Source organism: Hypanus sabinus, chromosome 2 (assembly GCF_030144855.1).
Source record: "Hypanus sabinus isolate sHypSab1 chromosome 2, sHypSab1.hap1, whole genome shotgun sequence".
In the NCBI taxonomy this organism is placed as follows: domain Eukaryota; kingdom Metazoa; phylum Chordata; class Chondrichthyes; order Myliobatiformes; family Dasyatidae; genus Hypanus; species Hypanus sabinus.
In genome coordinates, this window is record NC_082707.1 from 174,290,135 (window position 1) to 174,316,693 (window position 26,559).

The following is a 26,559-nucleotide window of genomic DNA, read 5'->3' on the forward strand; positions in this document are numbered from 1 at the left end:
AATCTGTGAACCTGTGGAGTTGTCTGCCCCAGCAGTAGAGACTACTTCATTAAATCAATTTAATGAAGTTAGAATTTTCGCATAGCAAGGGAATTGAGGGTAATGGGGAAAAGGCAAGTGGGAGGAGCTCAGTCTGCAGCCATATCAGCCATGATCTCTTTGAATGAGCTGTCAGATGGCTGACTCCTAACAACATTCTGATGTTAAAGTACCTACCTCCATCTTCATCAGAATCAAAATCAGACTCCTCACTTTCATACTGTCTGCTCTGTTTGTGACCATCCACTTCATGTGTCCAGATCATCACTGATGTATCTGCTCCACCAATCGTAATGAGCAAACTGTCATTATGTGCCCAGCGAACATTCGTTACGTGTGTGCTATGAGCAATGTATCTTTTGAACTTTCCATATTTTGCCTAATTCAATGAGGAAGCAACAATAACGAATTTAAGTTAAATAACTATTTTGCATGCATTATAAAATGTCTTAATCTTCATCAATTATTTAAAGTAATTTTGGTAGACAATATTTTAATTACTTATTACATTATTAAACAAATATTGAAGATGGAAGAATATGTCATTGTGAATCTATAAGTTTATTTCACATTGCATTACCATTGCTGAGCTGTATCTACAAAGTTTATTGAAATATAGGTAAAATTAATCAGTAATACACAGGAACTCAACAGACCAGGCAGCATCAATGGAACAGTCAATGCTTCGGGCTAAGACCCTTCATCAGGACAGGAAAAAAGAAATGAGCAGTCAAAGTAAGAAGTAGAGGAGAGGATGAAGTACAAAGTAGTAGGTGATAGGTGAAATCGGGAGGGGGCTGGTGAAGTAAAGAGCTGGGAAATTGATTGGCACACACTCAGTGATTCAGGAACAGCTTCTTTCCCTTTGCCATCCGATTCCTAAATAGACATTGAACCTGTGAACACTAACTTACTTTTTAAATATATATTATTTGTTTTTTGCACTATTTTAATCTATTTAATATATGTATGCTGTAATTGATTTACTTATTTAATTTTGTTTTCTTCTTCTTCTATAGTATGTATTGTATTGAACTGCTGCTACTAAGTTGACAAATTTCATGAAGCATGTCAGTGTTCTGATTCCTGGTGAAAGGGCTGGAGAAGAGGGAATCTAATAGGAGAGGACAGATGGCTATGGGAGAGAGGGAAGGGGGAGGAGCTCCAGAAGGAGGTGATAGTTAGATTAGGTGAAGGGAAATGATAATGGGGAATGGTGAAGGGAGGGTGGTGGTACAATTACTGGAAGTTCCAGAAATCAATGTTCATGCCAAGAGGTGGAGGCTACCCAGACAGAATACAAGGCGTTGCTCCTCCAACCTGAGTGTGGCCTCATCACAGCAGTAGAAGAGGTCATGGACTGCTCACCACACTTCTTCCTCCAATCATCCCTCCCTACTGATACTTCCTCGTCTATTCGTCCCTCCCCACCGATCTCCCTCCTGGTACTTATCCTTGCAAGCAGCACAAATGCTACACCTGCCCCTACACCTCCTCCCTCACTACCATTCAGGGCCATAAACAGTCCTTCCAGGTGAGGCGACACTTCACCTGTGAACCTGTTGGGGTCACCTACTGTATCCGGTGCTCCCGGTGGGGCCTCCTGTGTATCAGTGTATCTGTATCCCGACATAGATTGGGAGACTGTTTGCCAAGCACCTACGCTCTGTCTGCCGGAAAAAGCAGGATCTCCTGGTGGCCACCCATTTTAATTCCCTTCCCATTCCGATAAGTCAGTCCATGGCTTCCTCTACTGCCGCAATGAGGCCACATTCAGATTAGAGAAGCAACACCTTACATTCTGTCTGATGGCCTCCAACCTGGTGGCATAAACATTGAGTTCTCAAACTTCTAGTAATTGCCCACTCCCCCTCCTTCACCATTCCCATTTCCCTCTCTTACTTTATCTACTTACCTGCTCATCACCCCCCTCCGGTCTTCCTCCCCCCTTTCTTCCATGGCCTTCTTTTCTCTCCGATCAGATTCCCCCTTCTCCAGCCCTTTATCTCTTTCACCAATTGATTTCCCAACTCTTTACGTCACCCCTCCCCCTCTCCGGGTTTCACCTATCACCTACACCCTTGTACTACTACTTCTCCTCCCCATACCTTCTTACTTTGACTTCTCATCTCTTTTCTCCTGCCCTGATGAAGGGTCTTGGTCTGAAACGTCGACTGTTTACTCTTTTCCAGAAATGCTGCCTGGCCTGCTGAGTTTCTTCAGCATTTTGTGTGTGCTACACTGACTTTCAGCATCTGCCGATTTTATCTTGTTTGTGAAAGCTAATCAGCACTTTGCCTGGCAAAGAAAAATGTACTTTCTTACTGAATCTGTATCTTTTTAAAAACATTTTTGGCTATTGAAATACAATTTACGAAGTGAAATGCATTTACTAGAAAGATGAGACAACTATATCGACAATGTAAGCAAAAACAGAAATAAGATTACCTTCACTGGGTATCGGAACAACTTCACAAATCCGAAGTCATCCCCTGTGACAAGCACTTTTTTGTTACCAGTAAGACAGGATGTGGTTACATCAGTGACATCGCTAACCATAGGCCAGATACCTTCACATGAAGGACCCAAGACACAAGTCCAAGATGCCCAATCAATTTTCTCAACCTGGAAAATTCATATAACAAACCCTATATATTTATATTACTACTGTTCTAATAATGTAAAAAAACTATATTGCATATTTTTCCTTATAAGATTGCTTTTTCCTCCCACTCCTGGAAAATCTGTGTCTTACCTCTGCCTTATTTATTATCTGGGGTTTCCCACGGGGAGCTTCAAAGAACAGCTGTTCTTTAGCACCAGTATTGACTTGTAAAAGTTTACCTGTTGGAAAGCAAACTGCATCGATCAACATCAATAACATCTCATTCCACTGCCAAGAACTCAGCTACTGTAGTTTAAATCTGCAGATTGGCATGTAATAATAAAAAAAATAAGATCTGTGGAATACTTCACACTAATTTTCAGCATTCAATTGCAAAATCCATAAATTGCAGATGCTGGAATTTAAAGCAAAAACATAAATGCTGGAAGAACTCAGCCAGTACACAGCATCTATGGAAAGGGAAGCCAGAACTGCCTGATTGGCTGAAGCCTTCCAGCATTTCTGTTATTTTGTTTCAATATTTGATTGTTTAGTTCATTAACTATAATCATCAATTATTTGACAGCATTGAATTCTACTATACACGAGTTTGGAACTCGGGACATAAATAATATTTTTCAATGTTATTTGGGGAATGGAACTTAACTGGAAAACTAGAGATCTTGACTGTATGAGGTGTATGTTTGCTTCTGGTCTTCCTCAATGAGCCACAATTCCTGTCTCCTTACCTCCTCCACTGAGCCTGTTTCCCTCACGTACTGAATTGATTCTCTCACATAAGGCACCATTGTTATACATTTACAACTCCACTATGATTAAGTTCAATAATTTTCCCCATTCTCACAGTCGTTCACAGAAGTACACTGGGGTTACAATGCAAAAAGAGACAACCTTTTGGGTGATTACCCTTTAAACAGATATTTCTCATCACACTTCCAGTATTTCCCTTCAGTCTCTTTTCAATCCTTTCAGACTTCGGCACGGCAGAAGGTATATTTCATTAGGAGTTTAAGAAGAACCAAAAACACATCAAAATTTCTACAGATGTACCAAGGAGAGCATTCTAACTGGCTGCATCACCGTCTGGTACAGATTTGAAGTAAGCTGCAGAGTTGTAAAATTAGTCAGTTCCATCATGGGAGCTCTGTAGTATTCAGGACATCCTCGAGGAGTGACGCCTCAAAAGGCAGCATTCATCGTTAAGAACCCCCATCACCCAGGACACAATGATGGTTCTCATTGCTACCATCAGAAAAGAGGTACTGGAGCTTCTTCCCCATTGCCATCTGATTCCTGAATGGAGAATGAACCATTAAATGCTACCTCACTACTTTTTCTTATAGCTTTTTTCAAGGTTTTAAAGGTGATAGTAAATCACTGACCTCAAGTATATCTAAACTGTATTCTATATAACTGAAACCATGTATTACACTTGAGTTTATATTCAGCCTTTTCACATATGAACAAGGAGCTAGAACAAATTATTTGTCCCTTCGAGCTGCTCTACCATTTAATAAAACCATAGCTGATTTGATAGTGACCTTAGCTTTGCATTCTCGTCTGCTGAACTTTTACCTTGAAGCTCCAAAACCCAGCCACCTTTGTATTAAAACAGTCACTCTTTGTAATGATTATAAATGAGGAAGAGGAAGGGTGAGTTAGTAAATCTGCAGGTGACACGAAGGTTGGTGGACAGTGTGGATGGTAGTTGTATGTTACAAATGAATATAAAACTGGATAACTAAAGCGATGCAGAGCCGGGTAGTGAAGTGTCTGATGGAGTTCAATTAGGAAAAGTGTGAAATGTACACTTTGGAAGATCAAACTTGAAGGCACAGTACAAGTTTAATGCCTGGATTCTGCGCAATGCAGAACAACAGAGTTTATCCATAGATCCTTCAAAGATGCCACACAACTTGATAGAATGGTTAAGAGGAAGGTAGGTGGAGATGAGTCCATGGCCAGATCAGCCATGATCTTATTGAATGGAGGAGCAGGCTCAACAGGCTAGATGGCCTAGTCCTGCTCCTATTTCTAATGTTCTTACATTCTTATGTTTGGAATTGAGTTCAAGAGCAGTGAGGTAATTTTGCAGCTCTATAAAACTCTGGTTAAACCACACTTAGAGTTATGAGTTCAGTTCTGGTTGCCTCATGATAAAATAGGGTGACATCAACACAGTTTCATTAAAGGGAGATGTTATCTGATAAACCTGTTAGTATTCTTTGAGGTTCCAAGCAGGTTAGAGAGTGAATTAGTTGTCGTGGATTTTCAAGAATGTCTTTGACAAAGTCTTGCACATCAGGCTTTCACAGAGCCCATAGCTTTATAGGAAGGTAATAAAGGGATCCTTTCAGTATGGCTCCGCTGCCAGTTACTAGAACTGCACCAGGGATCAGTTTTGGAACCACAACTTTTCACTTCGCGCATAAATAATCCAGATGCAGGAACTGACAGCATTGTGGCCAACTTGGCAGATAATCGAAGAGTGGTGAAGAGACAGGCATTTCTGCAGAGGCAGGGAGTCTACAGAAGGACTTACAGGTTGGGAGAGTGGGCAAAGAGGTGCCAGACAAAATACGGCATAATGAGTTTGGGGTTATGCATTTTAGTAGGAAGATAAAGGAATGAACTATTTTCTAAATAGGAAGTATATTCAGAAATTAAAGGTGCAAAGGCATTTATGGGTCCAAATTCAGGATTCCCTCAAGGTTACCTTGCAGGTTGAGTTGGTCAGAAGGAAAGCAAAGGCAATGTTTGCATTTTGTTTTGAGCAATCTAGAGCATAAAAGTAAGGATGTACTGCTGAGGTTTTATAAGGCATTGTTCAGACTACATTTGGAAAATTGCAACCCATTTTGTGCACAATATCTAAGGAAAGATGTGCTGGTTCTCGAATGGGTCCAAATGAGGTTCACATAAACAATCCCACAAATGTGATTGCTTTCCCTTTCATGATTGCAAGGCGCTGCTGGTTATCAAGAACATTGAGTACTGCAGGACTCTAGTGGATGGTGGTAGAGTTGGATTTATTGCAAGCTGTGTTACAGCCTGCTTCAGACACTCAGGGAAACAGGTGTCAGTGGCAGTGTGCTTAGGCAGGTGATTGTCTCGGATGTTTTTGTGATTGCAAAACCCTGTTGCACATTGGTAACATAGAATACTGTGTGTCCAATTCAATTGTTCATTGGCAAGACCGAAAGAGGGGAGCTGTGTGGCCTCGGTTGTGGTGTGGACCAGCTCTTCATTCATGCTCCAATGAAGATTGCTGCGGCCGCTGAGGCAGGAGACGGCAGAGCTGGCTATGTGCCACTAGATTCCGTACTGGGTTGGGGACTGGCCCCTCCCATCGGGGCTGCTCTCCAGTGATTGCTCGGTGGGAGACAAGCTGGATTGTGTTTGCTTGTGGCTGCATTGCCCAATTGAGGAACTGTTGTAGGCTGTTCCTGCAGAAACATGACTCCAGGTCAGCACCCATGTACCATCATGTACCATCCATGTACAGGCCATGACATGCAGGGACTTGGGCTAGATTATTATTATTGGATTTTTTTTAGCAACTGTATGTTTTCTGCTATAATAATATATAAGACCATAATATATAGGAGCAGTATTAGGCCATTTGGCCCATTAAGTCTGCTCCGCCATTTCATCATGGCTGATCCAATTTTCCTCTCAGCCCTAATCTCCTGCCTTCTCCCTGTATCCTTTCATGCCCTGACCAATCAAGAATCTATCAACTTCCATCTATCAAAGTCCATCAGACTTGGCCTCTACAGCTGCCTGCAGCAAAGAATTCCACAGATTCACCATCCACAGCTTGCAATAAGTCCAACTCGACCACTATCCACTAGAGACCTGCAATACTCAATGTTCTTGATAATCAGCAGTGCCTTGCAATCATGAAAAAGACTTAAAAGGGCAAACAGTCACATTTGTGGGATTCTTTATATGAAATTCCTCCTCATCTCCATTCTACAAGGACGCCCCTCTATTCTGTTGCTGTGTCCTCTTGTCTTAGACTCTCCACCACAGGAAACATCCTCTCCACTTCCACTCTACCTAGGCCTTTCACAAATCGATAGGTTTCAATGAGGTCACCCCTTATTCTTCTGAATTATAGTGAATACAGGCCCAGAGCCATCAAATGCTCTTCATACGACAAGCTATTCAATTCTGGAATCATTTTTGTGAACCTCCTTTGAACCCTCTCTAGTTTCAGCACATTCTTTCTAAGATAAGGAGCTCAAACCTGCTCACAATATTCCAAGTGAGGCCTCAGCAGTGCCTTATAAAGTTTCAACATTACATCCTTGCTTTTATATTCTAGTCCTCTTGAAATGAATACTAACATTGCATTTGCCTTCCTCACCACAGGCTCAACCTACAAATTAACCTTTAGGGAATCCTGCACAAGGTCTCTCGAGTCCATTTGCACCTTAGTTTTTTGTATTTTCTCTCTATTCAGAAAATACTCAACCTTTCATTTCTTCTACCAAAGTGCAGGACCGTGCACTTCCTGACACTGTATTCCATCTGTCATTTCTTTGCCCATTGTCCTAATCTAAGACCTTCTGGAGCCTACTTCCTCAAAACTACCTACACCCTCCACCTACCGTTGTATCGTCTGCAAGCTTTGCAGCAAAGCCATCAATTCCATCATCCAAATCATTGACATATATCATAAAAAGAATCAGTCCCAACAAAGGTTTCTGTGGAACACTACTAGTCACCGGCAGCCAGTCACAAAAGGCTCTCTTTTCCCCTCTCTTTGCCTCCTGCTAATCTACCACTGCTTTATCTGTGCTAGAATCTTTCCTGTGATACCACGGGCTCATAGCTTGTTAAGCAGCCTCATGTGTGGCATTTTGTCAAAGGCCTTCTGAAAATCCAAGTACACAACATCAACCAATTCTCCTCTGTCTATCCTCCTTGTTATTTCTTCAAAGAATTCCAACAAATTTGTCAGGCAGGATTTTCCCTTGAGGAAGCCATGCTGATTACAGCCTATTTTATCATGTGCCTCCAAGTACCCTAAGAACTCATTCTTAATAATCAACTCCAACATCCTCCCCAGCCATTGAGGCAAGATAAACTGGGCCATAGTTTCCTCTCTTCTGCCTCTCGCCTTCTTGAAAAGTGGAGTGACATTTGCAATTTCCAGTCTTCCGGAACCATTCCAGAATCTAGTAATTCTTAAATGACATTACTAATGCCTCCATGATCTCTTCAGCCACCTCTTTCAGAACCCTGGGGTGTACACCATCTGGTCCAAGTGATTTATCTACCTTCAGATGTTTCAGTTTCTCAGGAACCTTCTCTCTAGTTATGGTAACTTTACACACTTCATGCCCCCGACACCTGGAACTTTCACTTATACTACTAGTGTCTTCCACTGTGAAGACTGATGCAAAATACTTACTCAGTTCATCTGCCATTTCATTATCCCCCATTACAACATCAACAGCATCATTTTCCAGTGATCCGATTTCCACTCTCACCTCTCTTTTACACTTTATGTATGTGAATAAACTTTTGGTATCCTCTTTAATATTATTGGCTAGCTTACTTTAGTATTCCATCTTTACCTTCTTAATGGTATTCTTAGTTACCTTCTGTTGGTTTTTAAAAGCTTCCCAATCCTCTGACTTCCCACTAATTTTTGCTCTGTTATATACCTTCTCTTTGGCTTTTATGTTGGCTTTGACTTCTCTCGTGAGCCACAGTTGTGTCATCTTTCCTTTAGAATACTTCTTCCTCTTTGGGATGTTTATATCCTGTGTCTTCTGAATTGTTTCCTGAAATTCCAGTGATTTCTGCTCTGTTGTCATCCCTGCCAGTGTTCCTTTCCAATAAATTCTGGCCAATTCCTCTCATGACTCCGTAATTCCCCTCACTCCACTGTAATACTGATACATCTGTCTTTCTCAAATTTCAGGGTGAATTCAATCACATTATAACTTCCCCTAAAGGTATTTTTACCTTAAGCTCTCTAATCAATTCTGATTCATTACATAACACCCAATCCAGAATAGCTGATCCTCCAGTGGACTCAACCATGAGCTGCTCTAAAAAGCCATCTCATAGGCATTCTAAAAACTCCCCCTCCTGTAATCCACCATCAACCTGATTTTCCCAATCTACCTGCATAATGAAATCCCCCATGACTATTGTAACATTGCCCTTTTGCCTGCATTTTCTAGCTCACATTGTACTTTGTAGATCACATCCTTAGCTCTTTCCAGAATGATCCAGCACCTTCCAACCCTATGTCACTTCTTTCTTATGACTTCATTTCATTTTTTTACCAACAGACCAACACCAACCCATCTACATTCCTACCTGCACTTTTGATACAATATGCATCCCTGGACATTAAGTTCCCAGTTACAATCCTTCAGCCATGATTCAGTGATAACTATATCATACCTGCCAATCTGCAACTGTGCTGCAAGTTCTGCTAACTTATTCTGTATACTATGCACCTTCAGTCCTGTATTCACCCTTTTCATTTTGTCTGCCTTTTATTTGCAACTCATCCTGTTGTCTGCAATGTTGCCCTATCAACTACCTCTCCTGACTACACACTGCCTCTGTTTGTAAACCAGCTACCTCGTCTTCAGCACTATTATCCACCTTTCCTACGACACTTCTTGCACTGAAATACAGACAGCTCAGGACACTTGTCATGCCATGCTCAACCTTTTGATTTGTAACTTTGTCTGAGGTCTTACCAACATCTGCCTGCACAACATCTCCACTAACTGTTCTGGCACTCTGGTTCCCATCATCCTGCAACTCTAGTTTAAACCCCACTGTGCAGCATTAACAAACCTATGATATCAGTGCCCCTCCAGTTCAGGTGCAAACTGTCCCTTTTGTACAGGTCCCATCTTCCCTGGAAGAGAGCCCAATGATCCAAAACTCTTATGCCCTCCCTCCTACACCAACTTCTTAGCCATGTATTAAACTGTCTAATCTTCCTAGTTTTGACCTCACTGGCACTTGACACAGGTAGCAACACTGAGATCACAACCTTGGATGTCCTGCCCTTTTACTTAATACCTAACTCCCTGAACTCCCTATGCAGAGCCTCGTCACTCAACCTACTCATGTTATCGGTACCTACATGGACCACAACTTCTGGTTGTTCGCCCTCCCAGTTAAGAAAGCTCAGGACTCAATCTGAGATATCCCAGACCTTGGCATCCAGGAGGCAACATACCATCTGGGAATCATATTCTCGCCCACAGAACTTGCTGTCTTCAACCCTTAGTAACAAATCCTCCATCACCACAGTGTGCCTTTTCTCCCTCTCCCCATTCTGAGTCACAGTGGCAGACTCAGTGCCAGAGACCTAACCACTGTGACTGCTCTCTGTTAGGTCATCCACCCCGTGCTTTGTATGTCATGTGTGACTGTTGGGTTCTATGTGGCCCCAGAAAATTGCTGTTTCATTTGGCAGCAATCGTGTGTACAGTTGAATGATAATTAAATTTGACCTTGCCCTTGAATTTGAAAGGCCTAAATTATGGGGAGCTTTTGATGACTCAGGGCCCGTAACTTGGAGTTCAGAAGGAAGGGGGCGGACCTCTTTGAAACTTACTTACAGGCTTGGATGAAATGGATCTGGAGAGAATACTTGATTAGTAGGACAGTCCAGCATCTGAGGGCACAGTCTCAGAATAAAGGAACATTCCTTTAAAACTGACTTGAGAAAGAATCTCTTTAGCCAGAGGGTGGTGAATCTGTGGAACACATTGCCACAGAGCGCTGTGAAGGCCAGATCACTGAGTGTCTTTCAAACAGCTATTGAAAGGTTCTTTAATTGGTAAGTGGGTTACTAACTGGGGAGAAGGTGGGAGAATGGGGATGAAAAAACATTAGTGACAATTAAATGGTAGAGCAGACTTAATAGGTCAAATGACCTAATTCGACTTCAATATCCTATAACCGTATGCCATATTTTAAGGAAGAGAATTTCTTTACAATCCTTACAAAAATGTTGTAAACCCCCGAACCCCCACCCTCAGCTGGTTCCAACTGTCACCTGTACACTTTTCCACACAGGCATTTTTTCCCCTTTGCTTTCTTTCCTGATCCCCTTGCCTCCTTGGATCCAAACACCCATTATACCTCCCTTATTTGTTTCCACCATCACCCACCATTCTCTGTCTTGAAACTGTCCACCTCCTTTCCCATCCCCATCAGCCCATTATTCCCCACTCCCACATATTTCTGAATGGTCCCTGAACCCATGAAAACTACCTCATTATGCTGCTTTCTTTTCACACAGTTTACTTATTTTCTTGTATTTCTTATTGCAACTTGTAGTAATATTTTGTATATTGCACTGTACTGCTGCCACAAGACCACAACATTTCACACTGTGTCAGTGATAAATAAACCAGATTCTGATTGTAATCTCCTACCTCACTTCATCTGATTCCACCTTTATCAGCTCCGTCTCCCTCTCACTCTCACCTTTTCCCTCTACTCTCTCAGGCCTCAAACTATGACTCTACCTGAAATGTTGACCACCCCTTTGCATTCACAGATGTTGCTTGATTCACTGTTTATCCAACAGATTGATTTTTGCTGCAGCATAATTTCCTGGCTTTACATAGTACCACTGCTAATTAAGCCCAGAACTATGTACATGCTATTAAGTGCTTTCTCAACCTTCCCTATTGCTTTTTATGATTTATGCATGTGTACCACTAGGTCCCTCTGCTCCTGCACCCACTTTTAGAACAATATTCTTTATCTTACTCTGCATCTCCTTATTCACCTCATGATTTTTCCAAGCACTGGTCATGCAATTAACTATTTCATAAGTCTATTTACATTCTGCTACAATATATCACTATTTGCTCCATGGGTCACATTACTGCCAACATTTGTTTCAACTACAAAGTTTGCCCTACTGCCTTCTTGTTCTCAGTTATATTTAGCAATTATTAAGAATAAAGGGTCATAATTTCCTCAGAGCTGCTCTTGGCCTATCACTTTACAGGAACCATAACCAAAATCACATGTTGTTTCAACAGAATGATGCACAGGAGGATTATGAACATCTAAGCAAAATCTTCTGCAAAAAGCATACCCATTTATATTTTTCTTTGAAACATGAAAGTAAAAGACATAGGAATACCTCTTCTATCCCAGTCCAAATGTGTTATATAGCTGGAAGCTCTTCTGCAAATTCCAACTCGTTTGCTATTCATTATATTGTAGATGTCTACAAAGTTATCATGAGATGCTACAGCTAAGTACTTCCCATGACCTGAAATTTTAAAATTACATGTTATTACCTTTTGGAAGCAACAAAGAAGAAGCCATGTAAATAGGCAAATTACAAGATGTTTGGCAGAAATTAGTAATTGGCTCACTGGTTCCTATCCACTTCTTTGAAGTTTTACATAAAAGCACTACAAGGAACTTTATTCTGTGCATTATTAGATTCCATTTTTTTAAAAGAAGTGATTTCTAAATACACAGGAGATTATTTGCAAGGGTGGTCCATTCCTGTTTTCTCCTGTGAAGGTGATGTTACATTGATTTTTTGAACCACTAATATTTGCTGGGTGGGAATTCTAGGATTCTGACCTTACAAAAAAAAATGGTGGTACCTTACGATTCAACATGGAGTGTCACTTTGCACGCCCTTGTTCTAGATAATAGGCTTGGGAGGTACAATCTAACTTGCAGATGATTAAATACAAAAATGTGGCATGCATGAGGTTTCAAGGAAAATGGGATTAATGTAAGCAAGTGGTAAGGGACCAAACATGATCTTACTGGCAGAGGTAGTGAGTGCTTGAACAATTAACTGTGCTGTGCTCTTCTCATCCTATAACCAGATTATATATATGGCCTCTTGCCAGTAAATGTACAAACTGAATAAAGAAAATGATGCAATATTTTGTTTACCAGTAGAACACTACCCTTTCATCTGCACCACTTAAAAACAATGAATGTTCTTAAATAATTACAGTAGTATTTCTAATGTTTTTGAAGTAAATTAATACATCAGAAGAAAAAACATTTTCAATATGTGGATATTTTGGAATGTGTTTTTCCAGGAGATAATAAAATCTGAGAATTTCTTTATTAGATATAGTCCCATGTTGACCAACGCCAATCAACTTTCAAAACAATGAGAAAACTGATTATTGACTCAGCATGGATACCTGGTGAAAATCTAATATCAGAAATGTGCTCTTTTCTGTGGTGGAATGAAACAAGATCTTCAAGAGTGTCTGGATTCACAATCAGAAAACTTCCATCGTTCAGGCCAACAGCGAGAGATTTCCCGTCGGGAGAGAAGCAACAACACCGGCCACCTGGAGTGAAGACAGCAAAGACTCTGCCCTTAATAATAAACTGCACATTGATACTACATGCAACCAATAACTTTTTACAACCCATTTTGAAATGGATGCTCTTTGGAATTAGAGAAAAAAATAATAAAAATTTAAAACATTTATGTAAATTATTCCAGACACAGAATATATTTCAGATTTATTTGTAGTCTGCCTCCTTCATGTCTATAATACTGTAAAAAGTACTAAAGCAAAAAAAAATCACAAGGCTAATGAAGCAACATAATAACAAATTCTGTATTCAAGGATTAAGTCCCCCCCCCCCCAAAAAATGTATTACTTCCCTGTTACTTCACAGACTGCATTCATTTCTCACTGCTGAAAACTATATTGCTTTCAATTACTTACATTACTTTGTTGCTCCACTGGCCAGGGATTTGCAAAAGGTACAAGTACTCATTTTTAAATTTATTCTTTTATTTCCATCTCATGATTACAATTAGTTTTATTATGGTGAATTTGTAATTTTGCTTGAAACTGTCACGGGTAAAACTTACAAAAGGCTCCACATCAGTGTGGTAAATTCTGCTTACTCAATGATTTGCAACAGTCTTCCAGATTTGCAGTTAGTTTCACTAGATTTCTCATGTACAAAAAGACCAACACTGCAAACGTAAGCTGGGTGAAATTCAGTGTCAGTGTTTGGAACAGGCCATGCAAAGAAAGTATCAGTCTCTCTGTACACTGAGAGTTCCCGACACTCAGGTGCCCTTCCAATGTTTCCGTCATCCAAAAGAGTTTCAAAGGCAGACAGGAACTTGTCTAGAGCACAACTGTAACATCACAAAGGGTAACCAAGCAAAAGATGGAAGAATTCTTAAGCAATACATTTTCCACAGATGCAGCCTGACAAGCTGAGTATTTCCAGTACATTCTGTATTAATTTCTAGTGAATGGTGGGTACATCACAAACCTTATATAAATAAAGACAGCAAAATTCAGTTGCCATAAACCTCAATTACAAGTGAAAAATAACAACATGGCTTACATAGAAATTGTATTTATATTCACAGATAGTTTGTGGGTGCTACTGGCTACATTTGCGTTTACTGCCCATCTCTATTACCTTAAGAACTATGAAAATATGAGAGAGAAGCTAACATTTTGGTTATCTCTACTGGATTGTTGGCCAAAAAGAATGACAATCTTCAAATCAGTGAATTCAAATGAATCAAGGACAGTGGAAGCAGTCTTTGTTCTTGCCGTGTGCTTGGGGGATGGAGGTTGCCATTTTGTGAAGACACTCTATTCTTCATTTTGTGAGCTTGACATGCTGGGCTTGATTAGTGTTTTAAAGAAGACATAAAGACTCTTCAGGTAATCTGCTAGACTGGAGGTCATTTCCAAATAAGGAGTTATTTGTGAGGTGTTCTTTGGTTGGCTCTAACATGCAGGATTGTGAATACCTGAGGTGATTCGAGCTCATTGCTGACTGAGAACAAAGGGCCATGAGTCAGCAACTGTCCCTTGATGGGAAGAGACAGATGCTGGCTTGGACCAGAGCTAATGACCAGGTGTTAAAGGCCAGACACATGATCTGCCGCTAATTACAGGGAATGCAACATTTGAATTGATAAGAAATGGATATAAAAGTGGATGCTTTGTAGGTGCTGGTGGCGGTAACTTCGAAGAATAACCATCGCAGATACAAGCAAGAAGAACCCTGCGTGAAGCACGTGGAGAGTGGTCAGCGTAAATTCCTCCGCCTGGGTAATACCTTTGTTATTCTTTGACTATCAAGGAGAGTCAGGGATACTTAGCAGGTGTGCACACAAGGTATTTAGTGTATGAATTCACATACTTGTTAGTTTGAACAATAAAGGTAATTGTCAGTAAATACAGATCTCTCTGTGCCTCACTCAGAATCGTTGGAAGAGGTAGAAGTGGTATCTCTCGCTCTCTTTTTTTCTCCAACAGGATGCTTATGACTCAGAGCAAGAACCTTCTTGGCTTGGAAACACTGTGCACTTTCAACAAGTTTGGATTTGTGTCATGTCTATAAAATATTTCTCCTCTAGATCTTGTGTTTTACTTATGCTTTCAACAGGACTGTACAGTAGACTTTTTAAAGATTCAAATCAAGTGCTTTATTCAGTGGATGTCTAGCTGCAAGATGCAACCATCTGCTGAAAACTAACATTCATGAATATTTTGAACTTACCTTTTCTTAGTTTACGCACAGCCAGCATACAGTGGCTAGGGGAGAGATCCCAAATTCTCAGAGTTTTATCGTCACTAACAGTAGCACAAAGAGGTAAATGGGGATGAACAGCCAATCCCCATACTTCACCCTCCATGTGACCCTGTCAAACAAATATTAAGATTTATTTTATTGGTCATGTTGATTTTCAAAGGATGCATGAAAAAATAAAACCAACCATGAAGTTAAGGGCCAACAAATAAATATGATTTCATTAATATAATTTCACAATATTGATTATAGTAATAAACAAAATTATTTCCTTCAGCAGCTTAATAAGCGATTTTTACATCTTAGGTTCTTTGAAATACCAAACTAAAATTACGTTCAGCAATCTATATCTTCTGTATTATTATCTTCATTAAAGTCATAATTGAAGTCTCCCACCATCCCAGCACATGTCCTCTTTGTGTAACCACCATCAAGGAGCCTGAAGACTGATACTGCATTTCAAAAAGTTTTCTTCCCCTCTGCCATCAGATTTCTGAATAGCTCATGAAGCAATGAACAATAACTCATTCATTTTTGCACTATTTATTTATTTTGTAAAATGGTAATTTTTATGTCTTGCACAGACTGCACTGCTGCCTCAAACAACAAATTCCACAACAGTGTCAGTAATAATAAATCTGGTTCCAAACTGCACTTGATGCCACCACAATACTGTGGTTGACCTGGTCATCTGTATGTACAAAGCCACTCTTAGTGATAGTTACTGAAAACTCTGCCAAATGATGTTGAGGTCTGCTTGCTATTTACCTTTTTGACTTGTACCCTTAAGAATACATTTTTTTAACCCCAGAAGAAATAAGCAGTGGTCATATCCTTCCAGATATTAAAAAATAACATTAATGCAGAATTAGCCATTTTTTATCCTTAGAAAATTATGGTCAGTGTATGCAATATCTTCCTCTTCCTTCCTCTCCCTCATTTTAGAGTGTGCACTCTTTCAGACTGGGTGTGTTTTTCCACTTTCCCTCCATGTCCCGTCCAGTGTTATTTGAACACTAGTTTCCAGAACTAGTGCATTTTCACTGCTGTTGGACATTTACCTCTTCCTGCAGGAAAATGTAAAGTACTTGGATGACTCAAATTTTGTAAAATATACCTCCCTTTATCTCCATTTGACATAACCTCTTTACTTCAGAATTGCTAGTTAAAAAAACAGCTTTACTTTTGGATTTCTTTCTACGTCTTTAATCTCTGGCAGTCTCAATATCCATTTCATTTCAGAATCCATTTCCTTATTTTTCTAATATTAATCCAGTAACACTTACCACGTGGCTCATTACCCAAATGTGATTTTTATTCTATCCTTTACTACTGTAGAAACCTCTTGCCTATTCCTTTCACAATAGAAAAGGAATGAGTAAATTCCCTAGTTAAATTAAAACAGTTTCCAACACTAGCCTGTAGTCTTTCCAAATAATTAATTAGTGAAGGATGCCTTTATTCTGCTGAATGACTGGGGAGGGTATGGAGTATGGGAGTTGGGACTTCACATTATAACTGAACCAGATGCTGGGGATACTGCACTTGGATTATCTCATGGAGTTCTGGTCGTCATACTACACAGAGGATTGGATTAAGCAAAATAGAGCAACGAGAAGACTCATGAGGATGTTGGTGGGACTGGAAGGCTTGACTTACAAGGAGAAATTGAATAGACTGGGAACATTACTCCTGAGTGAAGGAGGCTGAGAGGTGGCCTTGTTGAGGTTTATAAAATCATGAGGGGCACAGCAAGGGTGGATGGTACAGTCTGTTTCCCAGGACAGGAGAGTGTAAAGCTAAAGGGTTTAATATGACATTGGAAACATATGAAGGAGACCGGAAGCTTTCTATACAGAGGATGTCAGTTCTTTGAGAAGGTTAATTATGATATTTAAAAGCCATTTGGACAGGTTCCGAGATAGGAAAGGTTTTGAGGGATGCAGACCATATGCAGGCAAATATCAGCATGGGCAAATTGGGTTGAAGATCCTGTTTCCATGATCTTAAACAGTATAATTTTTTGGGTTAAGGACATTATCCTAACGAATACCTGCAGCCATGACCTTCAGGGATGTCGCAAATCCCTGCAGCATCCGATGAACCGGTGATCTCTGCCTCGGAGATCAACATTAGAACACTTTTCAAACGGTGGCGGTTATTTAAAAAGGGAGCTTCGAGAGCATTTGTCCATTGTATGTGGCCTATCAGTGGCATCAACAGAGCTCTACAAACTAAATAAAAGTAAAGAAAGGATAAACGGAACGGCTATTGTCAGGAGTAGACCAGTGGCAAGAGTAGGAGTGACAGGCTTTGGCTTGGAGAAGGTGTTGGCTCTGTGTAAAGCGTCTGTTAAGATTTCCTTTTTGTTTTTATTCCCCCTCTCTTACTGTACCATTTAAATGGCTGTGGTGTACTCTTTCTGCCGGATGTTGAAAAACTGGGAGACTCAGAGTCTCCTGGAGAACTACAACTGCATGAAATGCGTCTGGCTGCAGCTCCTTGAAGACCGTGTTAGGGACCTGGAGCAGCAACTGGATGATCTTTGGCTTGTACAAGACGGCGAGGATATAATCGATTGAAGTTACAGGGAAGTAGTCACGCTGAAGTTGCAGGAGGCGAGCAGCTGGGTGACTGTCCAGAGAAATGGAAATGGCCAGTTAGAGCAGGACAACCCTGTGGCCATTCCCCTCAAAAACAGGAATACCACTTTGGATACGTTTGTGAGGGATGACCTCCCAGGGGAATGCCACGGCTACTGGGTTACAGGCACTGAGCATGGGTCCGTGGCGTAGAAGGAAAAGAGAGAGAAGAAGGGAATGATTGTGATAGGGGACTTGACAGTGAGGGGAACAGAGAGGAGATTCTGTGGACGTGAATGGGACACCCGGACAGTATGTTGCCTCCCAGGTGCCAGGGTCAGGGATGCCTCAGAAGGAGGGGGAGCAGCCTGATGTCTTGAGACATATTGGTACCAATGACATAGGAAGGAAAAGATATGAGGTCCTGAAAAAAGAATCTAGAGAGGTAGGTAGAAAGCTGAGAAGCAGGACCTCCAGGGTAGTAATTTCTGGATTACCGCCTGTGCAAGGCACCAGTGAAGGTGGAAACAGGATGATTTGGCAGATAAGTGTGTGGCTGAGAAGCTGGTACAGGGGGCAGGGCTTCAGATTCTTGGATAATTGGGATCGCTTCTGGGGGAATGTCAGACCTGTTCAAAAGTGATGGGTTGCTGAACCCGAGTGGGACCAATATTCTTGCAGGCAGGTTTCTTAGAGTTGTTGGGGATGGTTTAAGCTAACTTGGCAGGGAGGTGGGAACCAGAGTGAAGGGACTCAGGAAAGGATGCATGGTAAAAAACTGAAGATAGCATGCAGTCAGATTGTCAGAAAGGGCAGGCAGGTGATGGGACTTAGTTGCAAACAACATGCTGAATATCTAATCATTAGGGATGCAGAATGAGAAAGGATAGCAAGTACGGTACTCAAGGTGTTGTATCTAAATGCGTGTAGTATAAGACATAAAAAGCTTATGTCAAAAAGCCAAAGAAGAATGGCTAAACCAGGAATGTGAGCAATTTAGAAAGAATCCCTATTACTGATCCAAAAAGGTTACTTAAACACATCAAGAATATCACTGGTAAAAAGCTCCTCTGTTCTTCAGGTGGATGTTTGAAAGCAAAGGGTGGTACCATTATCATGAAAAAAGATGAGATGGACTGAGTATATTCAGGAATTGTTTGAAGATGATCGAGGTGAAAAACCAGAAATTAAGAAGAACATTGAACGTTCAATTTTAAAATTTGAAGTTTGTAATGCAATAACTACAGGTCCTGATGAATTAGTAATAGAACAAATTATCGCTCTTGAAGATTATGGAATTGAAAAACTTACAGATTTAATCAATGACATTTATGAGACTGGAATAATACCAGAAGAGATGAAAAAATCAGTATTTATTACTCTTCCTAAGAAACCTGGAGCAATAGAATGTGAATTACATAGGACCATAAGTTTAATGAGTCATATCACTAAGACACTTCTAAGAATTTTGATGACAAGAGCTAAAAGTAAGATACAAGCTGAAATAGGTGAAGAACAATGTGGTTTTGTGAAAGACAAAGGCACAAGAAACGTGATATTGATGTTAAGGATACTACCAGAATGAGCTATTCAAGTGCAAAAAGATTTGTTTGTTTTATCGACTACACAAAAGCATTTGATAAAGTGAAGCACAATTAGTTACTTAAATATTACAGGAAACTCTAGATCTAGATACGAAAGACCTCCGCCTAATTAGAAATCTGTACTGGGAACAAACTGCCGCTGTAAGAATAGACGGAGAAGTGAGTCAGTTTACGAAAATCAAGAGATGTGTTAGACAAGGGTGTGTTTTCTCCCCGCTTTGTTTAATGTGTACAGTGAAACAAAGTTGGTGGTGAAAACATCAATTATTTTAGATATGCGGATGACACTATGTTAATTGCAAGTATGGAGGAAGAACTACAAAACTTAATTGATATAGTTGTTGAAGAAAGTGCAAAAATGGGTCTATCTATCAATTGCAAAAAGACAGAATGTATGGTGATATCCAAAAAGAAGGAGAATCCTATCTGCAGGCTGAGAGTAAACGGTGAAGACATAAAACAAGTACAGAACTTTTGTGACTTAGGAAGCTGTGTGACATCAGATGGCAAGTGCGACATAGACATCAAAAGAAGAATAGGGATGGCAAAAGACACCTTTACGAGAATGAAGAGTATACTGACCAACACTAAACTAGGCATGACAACCCGCCTCAGAGCACTGAAATGATACGTTTATCCAGTTATGTTATATGGCTCAGAATGTTGGATAATATCTAGTAACATGAGGAAATGAATTGAAGCAACAGAGATGTGGTTTTTGAGGAGGATGCAAAGAATATCATGGACAAAACTAATATCTAACGAGGATGTCATGAACAGAGCAAGCACAAAAAGAGAAATAATGTATGAGATCATGAAAAGGCAACATGACTTCATTGGACATGTGATTAGGAAAGAGGAATTAGAATGTACAGTAATTATGGGAGAGATTCAAGAGAAGAAAGCAAGAGGAAGGCAAAGACAAATGATGATGGAGACAGCAGCCAGAGAACTGGAAATGAATACCAATGAATTGATCCACTTGACCCGAAACAGGAGTGTGTGGGCCATGGCAGTCAAAACTCAAACTGGGCATGGCACCTGATGGTGATGATGATAAGAAAAAAGGTGGATGATCTTGTTGTAATATTACAGATTGTCAGGTATGATGTTGTGGCCATCACTGAATCATAGCTGAAACATGGTTGTAGTTGGGAGCTGAATGTCCAAGGTTACACATTATATCGGAGGGATAAGAAGGTAGGCAGAGGGGATGGTGTAGCTCTACTGGTAAAGAATGGCATCAAATTAGTAGAAAGATATGACATAGGATTGGATGATGTTGAATCCTTGTGGGTTAATAAAATGCAAAGGTAAAAAGACGTTGATGGCAGTTATATACAGGCCTCCCAACAGTGGCTGGGAGGTGGACCACAGATTACAACAGGAAATAGAAAAGGCGAGTCAAAAGGGCAAATGTTGTGGTAGTCATAGGAGATTTTAACATGCAGGTTGATTGGGAAAATTAGGTTGGTAATGGATCTCAAGAGAAATACAATGCTGAAAATGCATGGTCATGTACTTTGGTATTAGAAATAAATGTGTGGACTATTTTCTAAATGTGGAGAAAATCCAAAAATCTGAGATGCAGAGGGACTTTGGAGTCCTTGTGCTGAACAGCATGAAGGTTAACTTGTAGGTTGAGTTGGTGGTGAGGAAGGCAAATGCCATGTTAACATTCATTTCAAGAGGTTTAGAATATGAGAGCAGGGATGTGATGCTGAGGCTTTGTAAGGCACCGGTGAAGCCTTACCTTCAGTATTGTGAACAGTTTTGGGTCCCTCTTCTTAGAAAAGATGTGCTGCCTTGGAGAGGGACCAGAAGAGGTTCACAAGGATGATTCCAGGAATGAAAGGGTTATCATACAAGGTACATTGATGGCTCTGTGTCTGTACTCACTGGAATTCAGAAGGATGGGGGGGGGGGGGAATCTCATTGAAACCTTTCAAATGCTGAAAGGCCTAGACAGAGTAAATGTTTCCTATGGTGGGAAAGTCTAGGACAAGAGGGCACAGCCTCAGGATAGACTCAGGATGCCCTTTCAAACAGAGATACTGAGAAATTTCTTTAGCCAAAGGGTGGTGAATTTGTGGAATTTTTTGCCACATGCAGCTGTGTAGGCCAGGTCGTTGGGCATACTTAAGGCAGAGGTTGATAGGTTCTTGATTGGACATGGCATCAAAGGTTACAGGGAGAATATTGGGAACTGGGGTTGAGGAGGAGATAGAAAAAAGGATGACTGAATGGCAGAGCAGACTCAGTGGGCCAGATGGCCTAATTCTGCTCCTATCTCTTATGGTCTTAAGATGGTGAACCCTTGCAAGCTGTTAGGCCTTGATGGTGTACCTGGTAGAGCTCTGAAAATCTGTGCCAACCAATTGGTAGGAGTGTTCAAGGACATCTTCAATCTCTCACTGCTGCAATTGGAGATTCCCAGCTGCTTCAAAGGGGTGACAATTATATCAGTACCCAAGAGCAGGGTGAGCTGCCTCAATAACTATCGACCAGCGGCATTCACATCTACTGTGATGAAATGCTTTGAGAGGTTGGTCATGGTTGGAATCAACTCCTGCCTAAGCAAGAACCTAGATCAGCTACAATTTGCTTATCACCACACTAGGACTACAGTGGATACAATCTCACTGGGTCTCCACTCAGCCTTGTATCACCTGGACATTAGTAATACTTACATTGGGCTGTTGTTTATTGATTACAGCTCAGCGTTCAACACAATCATAACCTCAGTTCTAATCAACAAACTCCAACACCTGGGCCTCTGTACCTCCCTTTGCAACTGGATCTTTGAGTTACTCACTGGGAGACCACAGTCTGTGCAGGTTGGAAATAATATCTCCTCCGCACTGACAATCAACACTGGTGCACCTCAAGGAAATGAGCTTAGCTCACTGCTCTACTCTCTCTACACCCATGACTGTGTGGCTAGACACAACTCAAATACCATCTGTAAATTTGCTGATGACGTATCTATCATTGGCAGAACTTCAGATGGTGATGAGGACGCATACAGGAGTGAGATAGATCAGCTGGTTGAGTGGTGTTGAAGCAACAACCCCGTACTCAATGTCAGTAAGACTGAGGAATTGATTGTGGATTTCATTAAGGGGAAGTTGAGGGATCACACACCAGTCCTCATTGAAGGATCAGCGGTGGAAAAGCTGAGCAGTTCCGAGTTTCTGAGTGTCAACGTCTCTGAAGGTCTATCTTGGGTTGAACATATTGATGTAGTTACAAATAATGCAAGGCAATGGTTATACTTCATTAGAAATTTGAGGGGAATTGGCATGGCACCAAAGACACTTGCAAATTTCTACAGATGTACCTTGGAGAGCATTCTGACTGTTCGCATCACTGTCTGGTATGGAGGAGCCACTACATAGGATTGGAAGAAGTTGCATAAAGTTGCAAACTCAACCAGCTCCATCATGGTCACTAGTCTCTCCAGCATCCAGGACACCTTCAAAAGGTGATGCCTCACAAGACAGCACCCATTAAGAACCCTATCACCCAGGATATGCCCCCTTCTTATTGCTACCATCAAGGAGGTGGTGAAGGAGCCTGAAAACACACACTCAACATTTTGGAAACAGCTCCTACCCTCCACCATCAAATTTCTCAATGGACAATGAATATGAAAGCCACCTCAGCATTATTTCCCTCTCCTTTTGTACTAATTTATTTGTTTATATATACTTTTTTGTAATTTATAGTTTTTATTGTGTATTGCATTATACTGCTGCCACAAAACATCAAATTTCACGACATATGCCAGTGATATTAAACCTGATTCTGATTCGGTTGAGACAATTGACCTTGAACCATCTGCTTGTGAGATAGATACAACTCAGTACAGTGTTTCCCCTTGATTCACATCAACTTTCTATAGAATACCCAGTACACCAATAATAGCACGGCTCTGTGCTGTTTTATCCCACTGAAAACGAACTTGGGTCCTATTCTATTCATTTTCTTGTTAACATGTGATTCTACTTTTAGCTACTATATGCCAATTCTCACACTGTTGTAAACTCTCTGGCAGAATTTCATTCCAAAATTGTGGTGGTTTTGAAAGCACAGTTTATCCAATAAACTGAGGGAAGGCCATAAAGGGTTTCAGTTGATATACTTGAATAAAATAAATTTTTGGTCTTCTTAATAAAAAAAATCTAAATGAATTATTTAATAGTTTAAACTACCTGAACTAATAATGTTATGGGACCACTTTTCTCGATTTCTAATATTTCTCCATTCTTTGTACCCACGAGAACATGGCCATGGCCTAAGGTTACAGCACGAATTGAAGGGTTGTCTTCTATTAACAGACCTATAAAATATAAACAGTTATCAGTAATTCGAAGACATAATTTAACACTGACTTGATCAAAATAAAAATATATCAGGTATTTATTACATTGTAATCTTTATCAGCACTGAAATAAATTATGGATTGTATCAAGTACACACTTTGGAGATGGAATTTTTCTTATAACTTAACTTCAGATTTTTCATGTTGCACTATTATGAAGCAAGATTGGTCCATAATAATACATCTATAACTTTGCATTCAGAAGTGAAGTTGGGGTTATAGAGAATATATTGTTCTATAAGAAAATGTGCCAAATTGAAAAGTACAGAATAAACACAAATGATTATTTTTCTAATTAGTAAGAATAAATCAATCTATAACATTAGATGTTAAATAAAGAACAAGATTAAAATGAGTAAACACAAAGTTCACTGCAGATGCTGTGGTCAAAGCAACACATACAACACGCTGGAGGAACTCAGCAGGTCGGGCAGCATCCGTGGAAAGGAGCAGTCAACGTTTTGGTCCAAGACCATTAGTCATGAGTGAAGGGTCTTGGGCCGAAACATTGACTGCTTGTTCCTCCAGCGTGTTGTACGTGGTGCTAAGATTAAAATGAATTTGTGTGGTTGTGGAAGAGTTAGAAGCGTTTAAAAAATACTAATGTTGTTGCTGGAAAGAGTTCAAAATAGAGGGGCAAAGTTGATGAAAACACAAATCACCCGAGCAACAAGGGAAAAAGCGAAGAGTCCAGATAGGAAAGAACTAAAGGTCCAGTCTTGGAGATTAGGAGAGCAAAGTGTGTGAAATTAGACTAAAATGAGCAACAGCAGCATTTGTGGTGATAGGTGCACAACTTCTCCATAGTACTGGACTGTGTTGGAATTGTGGATAATAAATATTCACCTGGCAGTTTCAATTATAAATGTTAATACAAGAATATTAGCTACACAGTTGTGATAACAAGTGGTTATCACACGAGACCCGTGAGTCCTGACGAAGGGTCTCGGCCCGAAACGTCGACAGCGCTTCTCCTGGCCTGCTGTGTTCCACCAGCATTTTGTGTGTGTTGTTGTTTGAATTTCCAGCATCTGCAGATTTCCTCGTGTTTGCAACCCAAAAGGACGTTAGACTTTCCTCCTCTCAAACCAGAAACTGAGTGATTTCTTGCCTTATCAAAAAACCACAAACAGTGAAATGAATGCAGCAGTTGCAGAGATTTGAGGGTGCTGTTAGCTCTGCATTTTTGTTAGCCCCTTTAAACAAGGGAAATTGAAATTTCATGATCCTGCAAGAAAGTCATTTGATATTTTCCCCACCTCAAATGATATCAAATAAACCCCACAGAGAAATTCTTAGTTCAAACATCAGTTGAGACGAGAATCAGATGGTAGACAGCAATATAATTAATGAGGGTCTTTTAAAAATGGCTATTCAGTCAATCAATTAGCAATGATTAACGTCATATTGTAAACAAAATGTGCTGCAAAGATATTTTGTTTTTCCCAGTTTCATACATTAGATTGTAATGTCTACACATACATTGCCTATAAAACGTAGTCACCACCCCCCCTCCCAGAAGTTTTCTGTTTTATTGTTTTACAACATTGAATCGCAGCAGATTTAATTTGGCTTTTTTGACACTGATCAACAGAAAAAGACCCTTTCATGTCAAAGTGGAAACAAACCTCTACAAAGTGGGCTAAATTAATTACAGATATAAAACACAAAATAATTGATTGCATAAGTATTCATCTCGCTTTATTACGACATCAACTCATCACCGGTGAAGCCAATTGGATTTAGAAGTCACATAATTCGCTAAATTGAGATCTGTTTTTGGAGACCGGTGTGCAGTCAAGGTGCTTTAACTGACTGTAATAAAAGCACACCCGTATCTGGAAGGTCAAACTGCTGGTGAGTTGGTATCCTGGGAAAAAAAAACTATATCATGAAGAGAAAAGAACACTGCAAGCAGCTCCATAAAAAGGTTATTGAAAAGCACAAGTCAGGAGATGGATGTAAGAAAATTTCCAAGTCACTGAATATCCCTTGGAGTACGGTTAAGTCAATTGTCAAGAACTGGAAAGAATATGGCACAGCCGTGGATCTGCCCAGAGCTGCCCACCCTCAGAAACTGAGTGACGGTGCAAGAAGGGGATGAGTGAGGAGGCCAGCAAGAGACCTATGACCACTCTGGAGGGGTTACAAGCTTCAGTGGCTGAGATGGGAGAGACTGCACATACAACAACTGTTGTCCAGGTGCTCCACCAGTTGCAGATTTATGGGAGAGTGGCAAAGAGAAAGCCACTGTTGAAAAAAACTCACATGGAACCTCAGCTGGAGTTTGACAGAAGGTATGTGGGAGACTCTGAAGTCAGCTGTGGTCTGATGAAACCAAAACTGAAGTTTTTTTGCCATTGGACTAAAGGCTATGTTTGGCATAAGCCCAACACTGCACATAAACAAAAACACACCATCCCTACCATGAAGCATGGTGATGGCTGCATCACGCTGTGGGAATGTTTCACTGCAACAGGCCCTGGAAGGCTTGTGAAGGTAGAGGGTAAAATGGATGCAGCAAAATACAGGGAAATCCTGGAAGAAAAGCTGATGCAGTCTGCAAGAGAACTGTGACTTGGGAGAAGATTTGTTTTCCAACAAGACAATGACCAAGCAACATAAAGTCAAAGCTCTCTAGGAATGGCTTAAAAACAAAGCTAATCTCCTGCAGTGGCCATGTCAGAGGCCAGACCTCAATCCAATTGAGAATCTGTGGCTGGACTTGAAAACAGCTGTTCACTCACA

At 40.5% G+C, this 26,559-nt stretch overlaps 1 protein-coding gene across 8 annotated transcripts in view; it reads right to left on the reverse strand.

The window, feature by feature from the left end:
• LOC132387335 (echinoderm microtubule-associated protein-like 5) overlaps positions 1-26,559 on the reverse strand; it is a 199,617-nt gene that overhangs the window by 59,614 nt on the left and 113,444 nt on the right. For all 8 annotated transcript variants that reach the window (XM_059959693.1, XM_059959688.1, XM_059959719.1 and 5 more), the window contains exons 20-26: positions 23,642-23,769; positions 15,212-15,353; positions 12,859-13,011; positions 11,820-11,951; positions 2,795-2,883; positions 2,488-2,664; positions 217-418 (exon numbers count right to left, since the gene is read on the reverse strand). In XM_059959693.1, coding sequence (XP_059815676.1) covers positions 217-418; positions 2,488-2,664; positions 2,795-2,883; positions 11,820-11,951; positions 12,859-13,011; positions 15,212-15,353; positions 23,642-23,769 — 1,023 coding nt within the window. The remainder of the gene's footprint in view (positions 1-216; positions 419-2,487; positions 2,665-2,794; positions 2,884-11,819; positions 11,952-12,858; positions 13,012-15,211; positions 15,354-23,641; positions 23,770-26,559) is intronic.